Source organism: Scardinius erythrophthalmus (genome assembly GCF_964197995.2).
Source record: "Scardinius erythrophthalmus genome assembly, chromosome: 2".
NCBI classification, from domain to species: Eukaryota; Metazoa; Chordata; class Actinopteri; order Cypriniformes; family Leuciscidae; genus Scardinius; species Scardinius erythrophthalmus.
The window spans coordinates 49,324,126-49,335,512 of NC_138222.1; the positions used below are offsets into that span (position 1 = coordinate 49,324,126).

General features: G+C 36.6%; 1 protein-coding gene across 5 annotated transcripts in view; it reads left to right on the forward strand.

The window, feature by feature from the left end:
• Window positions 1-9,904, forward strand: part of pcsk6 (proprotein convertase subtilisin/kexin type 6) — an 81,083-nt gene extending 71,179 nt beyond the window's left edge. For 3 of the 5 annotated variants that reach the window (XM_081359253.1, XM_081359252.1, XM_081359254.1), the window contains exons 18-21: window positions 780-883; window positions 4,399-4,528; window positions 7,535-7,647; window positions 9,322-9,903. In XM_081359253.1, the coding sequence (XP_081215379.1) occupies window positions 780-883; window positions 4,399-4,528; window positions 7,535-7,647; window positions 9,322-9,422 (448 nt within the window). In that variant the 3' untranslated portion in view covers window positions 9,423-9,903. Of the gene's footprint in view, window positions 1-779; window positions 884-4,398; window positions 4,529-7,534; window positions 7,648-8,953; window positions 9,022-9,321 lie in introns of all 5 variants that reach the window. The other 2 variants (XM_081359251.1, XM_081359250.1) reach the window with 2 other exon arrangements.
• The last annotated feature ends 1,483 nt before the right edge of the window (window positions 9,905-11,387 follow it).

Sequence of the window (11,387 nt, forward strand, 5' to 3'; positions counted from 1 at the left end):
CCACACATCAAGCCTTGTCTTGGATTCAGATGAACTGGTATCTCTGATTTGTTTGAAAATATAATTTACTTTGACATCAGTTTTAGTCTGTGCAATATTTAGAGCACTAAAAGCTTAAAGGGGAGACCACATCTACACGTTTGGAGCTAGAGCTGTCACAATTATACATTTTATCTGGAGATTAATTAATTGTTAAAGCAATTAACAATTGAATTGACTATTTTTGTGCTTGCTGGATATAGTGTGAAATAATGTATTATTTTCTTTAAGGTTAGTAAAATAATACACGTTAAAGTGACAAATATACTATTTTTTTTTTATTAAAAAACGTTATTTATTTCTATAATATATCAATGTCATAATATAATCATAATAATTATGCTAAACAGTATTTTTGTGCATGTTGGCTACAGTGTCAACTTGGAAATAGTTCATTATATACACAAATATACTATTCTAAATATTAAAATACTTTATTATTTATTTCTATAATATAATGGATAGTCCACTGGTATAAAAAAATAATAATAATTAATTAATATTATTAGCTATACAATTTTACAAAATTACAATTATATATTTTGTTTTTCTCTTGGTGTGTAACTGTGTATAGTCTTAAATTGCGTAAACAAGTGTTGATATGTAAATGTGGCCATCACATGTTAATGTTCTGATATAACTGTTTTGCTTTCCATGATGTGACCACTTTAAAACTGTGAAAACATTGCAATGAATTGTGATATGAGTTTAACCTTTCTCTTCTTTTTTCCTGATTAAAGTCTGGCAGGAATGACCTGTGTTCCAGAGTGTGCCAATGGAACTTATTTTAACTTGGAGGAAATGAAGTGCAGCCCTTGCCACATCTCCTGCTCCACATGCACAGGTCATTTTTTATTCCATTCTATTCTATTCTATTCTATTCTATTCTATTCTATTCTATTCTATTCCAATTTGATGTACTTTCTGTAAATATCACAGCCACAAGTCATTTTTAATAAATTAATACAACAAACAATAAACAAACATTCCTAGTAGTATCCTAACGGTTAATACAGATTAATTGATAATGGCCCAATTTTCTGCTTTTTTCTTCTCTGGTCTTCAAGGTCCACCATCCTGAATAGTTAATCTCCAACCCTGAACAAAAACACACCAGAACAAACTAATTAAGATCTTCAGGATTATTTGAAAATTACAAACGGGCAAACTGCCACAGAGGGCCTTTAGGGCTAGCCTGGGAAAACCCAGACAAATTTAGATTTGCTCTACAAGTAGTCTGGCAAAGAGCTCATTCAAGCCCATTTCTAATCCGTCGAAATCGAGGCACCAATCAGAAACGTTGAGGCGGGCTTTACATGATGACGATCGCTCTGATTGGTTTTAGGTCTATCTAATTGCGCCCAGAGGCATTTGAGCGACGTCCGTTGGTGAAGCGCATCAACTTTTAAATGCATTATTATATTCAAATTGCAAACACATGAGGACAGTCTCCATGAAAGACCCACTGGCAGATGAACGTGCTACTACATTTCTCTCCGAAATGGTAGGAAATTAAATTAGATTTAATAGAGGATTTTAACTGTGACAAAATGATTGACAGGGCAGTTTACATGACAGGATGCACGCGACCGATAAATATGACAAAGTAGTATGTCCCAAAGCTTGCCTACTTTTTTGCTACACATTCAAAAGTAAATACCTTTTCTTCACAAAAAGAGTACATTCTTTTATGGCGTAGTGTAACTTAGGCGAATTGGGACGCAGCATATGGCTTTACACGATGACGATCGCTCTGATTGGTTTTAGGTCTATCCAGTTGCGCCCAGAGGCATTTGAGCAACGTCGGTTGGTGACGCCCCTTTGGAAATGAGTTATTAATGCAGCTTTGCCAGACCATAACTCAGTTACTACTGAGAATGGTCTGGTTTTAACCAGGCTACTTTAGGGCCAGAGTTTAGAAACCTTGATTTACATCAATATATGATTGTGAGTCTCATTCAGAATAATTGAGTTCACTCATAGGACTTTGCATATGCAGAGCCGACTAAAATATAATCAGGGTATCCGCGGCGCGGGGCATTAAAAGTCATTAAATGGATTTTTCAAAAAATTAAGGCCTTAAATAGCATTAAAAAGCATAACATTTTAATCCTACAGGCATTAAAATGTATAGATATAGTTTTAAAGAAAATTTTATATTATCAATTTATTTGAATATAGTCTTCATAATTAATCATTTTTATTTGCTGTCGTAAAATATGTACGTTAGTGTGATAAACACGTGGAACCAGTTTGGTAATTGCTTCCGGCCGGAGCAAAATTGCTGAGATGCGGAGGTAACGCAGGCATTTTGTACAGCAGGAATAACAGGAGTAAACCTAGACCAGGAAAATGGGAAAGCCAGCAGAAGTGGCTGGAAGACAGTTTAACGCATTAAAACATTTAACTTAATTAACACAGCATCCGTTATGCAAATGCTTTGAACCTGAACTTGGCTTGAATGAACAGTGACACACACAATTATGCCAAAATGTCTGTTTTTTCGAGTATCCTCATAACATAAGAACAGTCTTGAGTTAAATAAAGTCTTAAATGAACGTGAAGAGTTGTGAGAGAATGGAGGCGCGTGTGAGATTCGAGTCTGTCAGCAGCGGCAGATCTTAAAGGGACAGCAGCCAATAATTCTCTCTGTCATTAATGTTAATTAAAGAACCAAGGGAACAGAGAAAATTACTCACTGCTCCTGACTTAAGAACCTTTGTAGCTGTAATAAGGATTAGTCTATATTTAATCTATAATTTACGCCGTGCAGACTGTTTGATAACTTTATTCAATTAATTAATTTTTTATCCAGACATCAATAGCTGTATCAGTATCAGTGAGACTGTCCTTCATTCATAAAAAAGATGCCATTAAACAAGTATTTGAAATATACTGTCTTTATGTTGTTTCTACATTAATTTGGAGATTAACTGTGAAATTATTACATTATAAAATATATAAACTAGATATAAACCTACAAAAATGTTAGTGTTTTTAATTACAATTAATCACAGATTTTTTTATTTATTATTTGAGTTAAAAAAAATTTAATCGATTGACAGCACAAATATATATGTGTGTGTGTGTGGTTAGTCACGGATCATATATGGCAAAAAAAAAAATTGCCTTAAAAAGCATTAAATTGAATTTGAAGATACCTGCAGAAACCCTGATAACGCGAAGAATATGAAATGAACTGAATGCAGATGAGATCAGATGTCTTGCCTAACTTGCTTACCACAGGAGCAGAATCAATTCGCATTAAGAAACGCAAGAGTAAAGAGTTTGTCTTGTTTTCAGGGCAGCAGGAGTGAAAGAGCTCCTGCCAGTCCTGTATCACTATTGCTGCTCAGCCATAGAACTTAATTAACTTAGTTCATTATACCAACCCACCAGAGACGACTGATAAGCCGTGAGTTGTTTGCTTTCCAAGTTCGCTGAAATGTGGAGAGCTGATGTTGTAGACACAGCGTGGCGCAGGGAAGTAAATTGACAGATTAACCCGAATGTGTGTGTGTGTGTGTGTGTGTGTGTGTGTGTGTGTGTGTGTGTGTGTGTGTGTGTGTGTTCTACCTCATTTAACATAGTCATGGACTCTATTCCCAAACCCCATATTGAGCTGCCTATGTAGGCAGCATTTTAAGACATGAAGTAACATGACATGCATTTGTGGAGACGTCAATCCCTCAATGAACTGCAACATATTCCATCTAAATTGGTAGACTGAGCGGGAGACTTGTTTACTTCATTCAGTAGTTTTAATATTGAAATCAACTGTGTGCATGCAGTCGTGCTTCATGTGTAGGGCGTTCAGTAAGATTTTTTTATGGAAAGAAGTCTCTTATGCTGCATTTATTTGATCAAAATAAAAACAGTAATATTATGAAATAATCAATTATCATGAATTAATTATTGTTAAAAACAGTCGTGCTGCTTTCTTATTTTTTGATGAATAGAAAGTTTAAAAGAACAGCATTTATTTGAAATAGAAATCTTTTATAACTTTATAAATGCCTTTACTGTCATTAAACCTTTTTGATCAGTTTAATGCATCCTTGAAGAATTAATGTGTACATTTCTTTCAAATAAAATAAAATCTTACTGACCCCAAACTTTTATATGATAGCATACGTGCTTTTGATGATCATATGCAAGCATCTTTGAAAGAGATCACATGGTTGACCTACAGAAGAAAGTCTCTTGTAACCTTGCTTGATAACATTGTTAACATCAGCCTCTGTCACCAGCCCTCCCAAATACGCCTCAAGCAAAGACCCCAATGAAACACAAATATAAATAACGGAAAACCGATTCCAGACCACCAGCGTTGAGCTAATAGTGTGTTTGTGTTTGCAGGCCCGGGACTGGAGGAGTGCATTCAGTGTGCGCCTGACTTCTTACAACAGGAATGGCGGTGCGTTCGGACATGTGCTCCTGGATACTACAGGAGCGAGGCAGCGGGATTCTCACAGAGGATGTGCCGCAAGTGAGTCATGCACACGTCTCAAATGATGACTGTACTATTGAAAGTTGTGCATTCAGACCGAAACCAAAGCCGCCTTTCCACTGCACATGACATTCGGACACCACTGCCGGAATTCGCCCCTTAGTGGCAGGCGTAATGAACTTTCATTATGATCGTACGAGGCAACAAGTCTTGGCGTATCTAGCCTAGCATTTCCATGCAGTTGTATTATTCTGCATTTTACAGTAACATTAATATTTGTTAACACAGTGGTTGGAAAAACTTACAATGAAGTAAAGGAGTGTAACAGCAAGAGCCTTTATCCTCCAAACATTCACTGTGGTGGAATGAATAAATGAATGCAAACAATAAACATCTATGTATATAGGACAAATGAACGCCAATAATTTTATGGAGATTATTTCTGATAAAGTTTAACGAAGTATTAAAAGGGTCTCATTATGCTTTTTTTTACCACGAAAAAGGTCTGCCAAGTTACAAAGCAAAAATTCACTTGAATAGGAGTTATTCTCTATGTAAGCACTGTTTCTGAACGCCCTGAAATGCCCTTTTTCTTCCTGGAACGTACATGTCACAATATTCATCTTTTAATTCCTGCCTTAGGCATACGCAGAATAAAGGGGCGTGGCCTGGTTGAGTTGTTTTAATAGTGTGTTGAAACTCGCGGTTGTGGTAATTTCTTAAACATGCTTGAAGCAGTTGACTAATCACAACAGACTGGTCCAGCCGACCAATCAGAGCACACTGTGCTTTTCAGAAGGAGGGGCTTCATAGAGACCCGAGCGAAACAGAGCGTTACTGACAGACTGGGAAAAGAGGTGCTGCAACAATGTCAAATATGAGAAGCATTATGTGTTTTTTGAACATACAAGCACGAAAACCTATTCTAGTAGACCCAAAAAAGAAATCAAGCCTTTGAAAAAGGGCATAATATGCCCCTTTTAATAATTCTCACCTCGCACACACTGATTTAATTGGAAATACAGGTGCCATGACAACACCTTTATACCATATAGGTAGAGGAATTTGCCACAAAAAAAGGTTGTATGTGACCGACGGTTCAGAAAAGCTTAAGTGAAAGGCTACTTAGAATGTCACTCGCCATTTGGGTTCTTGGGTTATTATGAATATGCATTTTTATACATTTTTGTATAAGTGACAACTGGAGCACACCTTTATGATGCTTTAAAATGCAAAAGCATTTCATTAAGATATTTATGACTAAAGATGTTTAATATTTAAAGGTTACATTAAAGTTATTTTCCTCATGAAATGTAGAGTTTTTTTTTTTTTTTTTAGTTTATACCTGCTTTATTTTTTATCTCCATATCAGTGATCAATAAGCTATCTGTTTTGCAGATAAAATCAGAGAGGACCAGCACAGATCTTTCATGTATGGCTGAGATTTACAACTCCATCACGGCATTTTAGATTCCTGTAATGTGCAGCATAAGGGAGGCGGGAGAGGATAGCCGCCTCTGCACTGCACAATTTATAAATCAACAGTCTTTTGCTTTATGAACGCTGTCTAAAGCAAATAGAGGCTTTTATGAAGGTCATGGATGGTGATTGCAGTACTAGAGAAGGGTTCTTCTCTGAGTATGGTTGATGTTCACTGGAGGCAAATAGATCAGACAGCCGTAAAGCAGAGGTAAAGTACGGCCCTGAGGCAACCAATCTACAGTGAAAGACATCCTGTTTGAACTCATATACCAGCAAATGACAAAGTACATATAGTAAATACTGTTTAAGTGCCCAGAGGTCACATACGGAGTGCCAAGGACCTTTTTCCAGCTGTTCTTCAACACTTCAACTGTTATGAATGGCCTTGGAGCTGTTGTCATTTTTTACGCCAATCAGAGCTTGTATATTTTATAATGATAATTTATCCACCTTCAAATCACAATGGGCCTGGGTCTTATAAAAGGTGTTTATTGTGTTATAACTGGTTTTGAGAGTGGCACACATGCTTTACTTGAAGATTTGTCATTGGAAAGAGTGGAAGAACTTGTTTTGTATGTACACGCTCGTTATTCATTTTGTGTGAAAACTTTAGAATGATTTCTGAAGGATCATGTGACACTGAAGACTGGAGTAATGATGCTGAGAATTCAGATTTGCATCACAGGAATAGATAAAACAGCGTATTTCACAATAATACTGTTTTACTGTATCAAATAAATGCAGCCTTGGTAAGTATAAGAGACTTATTTAAAAAAAATAATAATAATTGATTAAGGGAACAGTTAACCCACAAATGAAAATGCAGTCATTTGTTCACTCATTTCGTTTCAAATGTTTAAGAAAGAAATTCAAATTCATTCATTTTTGGAATGACATGATGGTGAGTAGCTAAAATGCTGACAGAATTTTCATTTTTGGGTGAACTTAACTTTAATATGCATATAAACTTAAGTTAATAATGCCATGAAAACAGATGTTTGTCAGATATCTAGCAGCAGCAGCATCAGTCTGACTCTCAGTTGCAGTTGCCTGGTGTGAATGAGGTGTCCACTTAATGAGCATTAATTCTCATTCACAGTGAACGCTCTGAGCTGTCAGAAGCACATCAGAGTACGAGTACGTGACCTCTTTCAATTTGGAAAGTAATGACCTGGACTAGTGGATGTAGAGCACGGAGGTGTTTATATGGGGCGGTTGAATGAACAAGATCTGAGCTCAAGTGTATGGGGCTGAACTTAGTTTAATGTTCCTCTTCCAAGATCCAATATCACAGTTTGACTCATATTAACTAAAGTAACTAATATTAAAAGATACTAAAACACCACTTTATGATTCAAGGCATTCGCTCTTTTTACGGCTGGCATTCTCTGGCATTGATGCATCAGACCTGGTCGGTCGCATACCTTCATACATATTCATGTGATGATGCTCCTGTTCTGGTTGTCTGGCTTCCCTCGTGTTTTCAGGAAATCTGTCATTTTCATTTATCGTTTTAGACATGAAAAGAGGAAACTCATGTGAAGTTTTTCTGTCCGTCTTCAGGTGCGAGGAGAACTGTTTGAGTTGTCAGGGTCCTGGAACGAGCTGCACGCAATGCAAGGACGGATACAGCCTCATCAGTCGGATGTGCATCCTGAACGCCACCTGTAACAACGGTACGCTCCTTTGAACAGCCGTCGCTGTTAATGTGAAAGAGTGGAGTAAAATCTCACAGCAAGAACTGGTAAATCAGTTGCAGTCCATGAGAATGAGATGCACTTTGGTACTTAAAACAGCTGGTGACTATCCAATACTAACTGCTACTTTTGGTATTGGACCCCCATTCTTAAAATTCTTAAACATGATGGCTTGAGAATTAAAGGAGAACTCCGGTCAATTTTAACATTGAGCTCATTTTTTTGTAAATTTGGATTGCTGTCAATACAGAGAACAACGACAAAAATCGGTGTTGCCTACACCGTGTTATCCTCTTTTTAAAATTTGCACCCTGTTGACTTCAATGGGGCAAGTTTTAAACCAGCTTTTAGCCTCTTAACATCCTTGATGTGTCATTACAAGTGCATAGCCAATGTGAGTGATTCCTTCAGAGTGATCACGGGTGAATCTGACTGCAGTAGATGTGAAAGATATTAATAAAAATTATGTTATTTCAGCCAGCGCACATACCTGTATTTACATCCTGTTTTCGACAATCGATTACTATGGACTTCGACCAAAAACAGGATGTAAATACAGGTATGTGCGCTGGCTGAAATAACATCATTTTTATCCATATCTTTCACATCTACTGCAGTCAGATTCACCCGTATTCACTCTAAAGGAATCACTCACATGGCTGGGCACTTGTAATGACACATCAAGGATGTTAAGAGGCTAAAAGCAGGTTTAAACATTGCCCCATTGAAGTCAACAGGGTGCAAATTTTAAAAAGAGGATAACACGGTGTAGGCAACACCGATTTTTGTCGTTGTTCTCTGTATTGACAGCACTCCAAATTTACAAAAAAATGAGCTCAATGTTAAAATTGACCGGAGTTCTCCTTTAAAGAATTTATTCCAAAATCAGGGGTGGCTTTTAATGTTCTTTAAATGTAAAGACATTGAACAATAAAGTGTTCTCTAAAGGGGAGAAAAACATGTTTAAACATTATACATAATTATACTGTCTTCTCAAACACAGTTGTTGCACAACTATAAAAGCTGACAGTTAGAGAGCAAAGAAAAGAGGGACACAATCGGTAGAAAGATTTCAGAGGAGAGTGACGTACGGAGAAAAGATAAAAGGGAAGAGGGTCATGCGTAAATTGAAAGGCTGGATAAAACAGGGATTTGTTGTAAACGGCGGTTGTGTGAGTCGAGGCAGAGCTTTGGCAGGGCAGCAACAGTGCTTTCACCAGGAGCTGCCGCCTCTCATTCCTCTGGAACTTTCTTTCTGTCCAAACTTACATAACATGACCATCAGCTCACCCTGAGAGGAGAAAGAGGACAGCAGACGGTCCGCTGGTGTCAGCGGCATTGATTCTGACAATGGTGATACATTGCACAACATATGAGCTGCATCCTATTTGAGGAAAATAGAATACACTCTTCATTTCTTTATACCATAGTTGCCATTTGAGATTGAAGTTAGTGACACAAAATGACTATTAAATGCTGCTGTATTTTTGTTTTTTTTTTATATGCAGTGTGAGTGTACTCAAGTGTAGTCAAGATTATCTTATTGAAGCTGACTGTGGAGAAGAACTCAAACATGCAGATCATGCTGGGACATGCAAACTCTTATACAGACGCCAATGAGTAAAGTCTGAACTTTCTCTTTCTCTTTCCCAGCGGATGAAGTGTTCTGCGAGATGGTCAAGTCAAACCGATTATGTGAGAAGAAGCTCTTCCGTCAGTTCTGCTGCCGGACGTGTTTGATGACCGCTGGATGACAGCAAGAAAACCTCCTCTCTCTTTGGTTGTATTATCTAATGTACATTTTAACCTAGCTATACTGTGATTCTTAATGACAGAAGTAATACTCCTCATTTCAAGAAGCCCCGTTAGGGTGCTATTTGATTTAATCAAGATATATTTTTAAGATTGTCTGTTTTTTAAACATGCGGTACATGTATAAATTGCTTCTTTTTTATTCAAAGACATCGCTCTGAATTATGAAATAATTGTATATGGGCTCCACCCGGAGCCGCCGTTCTCATAACTGATCATGTGATTTCCAGGGAGAACGATTCCGTTGGTGTATGTCATAAAACATTTCGAGTGATATAGCAATGTTAAGAGAGATATTAAGCTTTCAAGGATCATCAAGCATTATGACACTGTACATTTTAAACTATGTATCTAATGATATTTGAAATATTTGAAGGTGGTATATGTCCATCAGTGCTCTGAAATATAAACCTTTCCTTGATGAAAATGTGTGGCCGAGTTTTTCTTTTCCCACAGTGAGGATGCATGTGCTGGTGGTCCGTGTTTAAACGCTAACGATCATTTGTTTGTTTAGGTTTTCCAGTGTCTCTCCATGTTCTGATATCAGACCTTGTAAATATTTAGATTGGACGCAACTGTTTGCAGTGCATCATGAACCCGCAGTGATGCTTTGACTCCAGCGTCCTGAAAGGCAATTGATGAACAACCACACACTGATCATTGAAATGAAGGTTTACAGCTGCTCTTAATAATGACAGCACACAGACAGTGACACATGTTCCTCGTGTTAGTGAACTCTTCAAGCTTCAGTGAATCTCTTGAATGATTCAGGAGTCACTTTGTGTGAAAACACCACACACAGGACTGATAACCAGTCACACAGTTAACTACGTGCTGCTTTATAAATGAACCCTGAACTATGGTGATCATTATTGTTCATCATTGCATTTCATTATTGCATAATTTAAAGATAAAATGTGTGCGTTCATTTGAATTTTGATAACTTTTTGGTGTTAAGTGCTAAATTAGTGCTCAAAACGTGCATTAGTTATGTTTCATGCATAATTATTAACTTTGTCTCAGATGTGTTTGCTAAAATTCCTCAGGAGAAATAAAAATGGACAGAAATTAATCAATTGTGTAGAGCTATAAAAAGGATTTGGTATCACTTTATTTCAATGGTCCACTTTAGACATTCTTTTGACTAAAAGTAACTTTGCAACTGTCAACTTATTCTATTAGTTGATATCTAGTTAACAAGTTACTTATAGTTAGTAGAATGTCTAAAGTGGACCATTGAAATAAAGTGTATTATTGCAAAACACTCAAATCACAGTTTAATGTGCAGGGAAAGTAATAGTAAAACATTTATAGGTTGATTTTGTGTCTGGCATCAAGATGGGTGACACTTATGCTAAGTCAGCCATCACTATTCTTATTGTTCATATTATAGTTAATATAGCATAGCTTTATAGTTATCATAGATTTAGAGTCATACCTGATTCTTTTTATTTTATTTAAATGTTGCATAGAGTCCTTTAGATTATCAGATTTTGGGAAATTTGATGTTATTCAGTGATAAATAGATTCATCAGAAATGTTTATAGCTCAGATGCCGTTTATGAATTCTTACTAATTTTACTTGCATAAGTGTCAACTTCATCTCAGTGGTTTCTTCTAAAATTCCTCAGGAAAAAGTCCATAATTTTCATAAAGTAAGACTATAGAGTTATAAAATAAATGTGTAGCTGCCCAGATAATTTATGGAAGAATTTGATGAGAAATTTTCTTACTGAGATTTCTTACTTTCTATGTTGGCAAATTTGTTTTACTAAACTGATGAGATGCAAATTTCATCATTTGCCCAATCTAATGTCACTCCAAACCTGTGAAACACAAAATAAGTTATTTTGAAGAATGTTTTTGTACATACAATGCAAGTCAAAGGGGTCAAATGTTGATCGCAC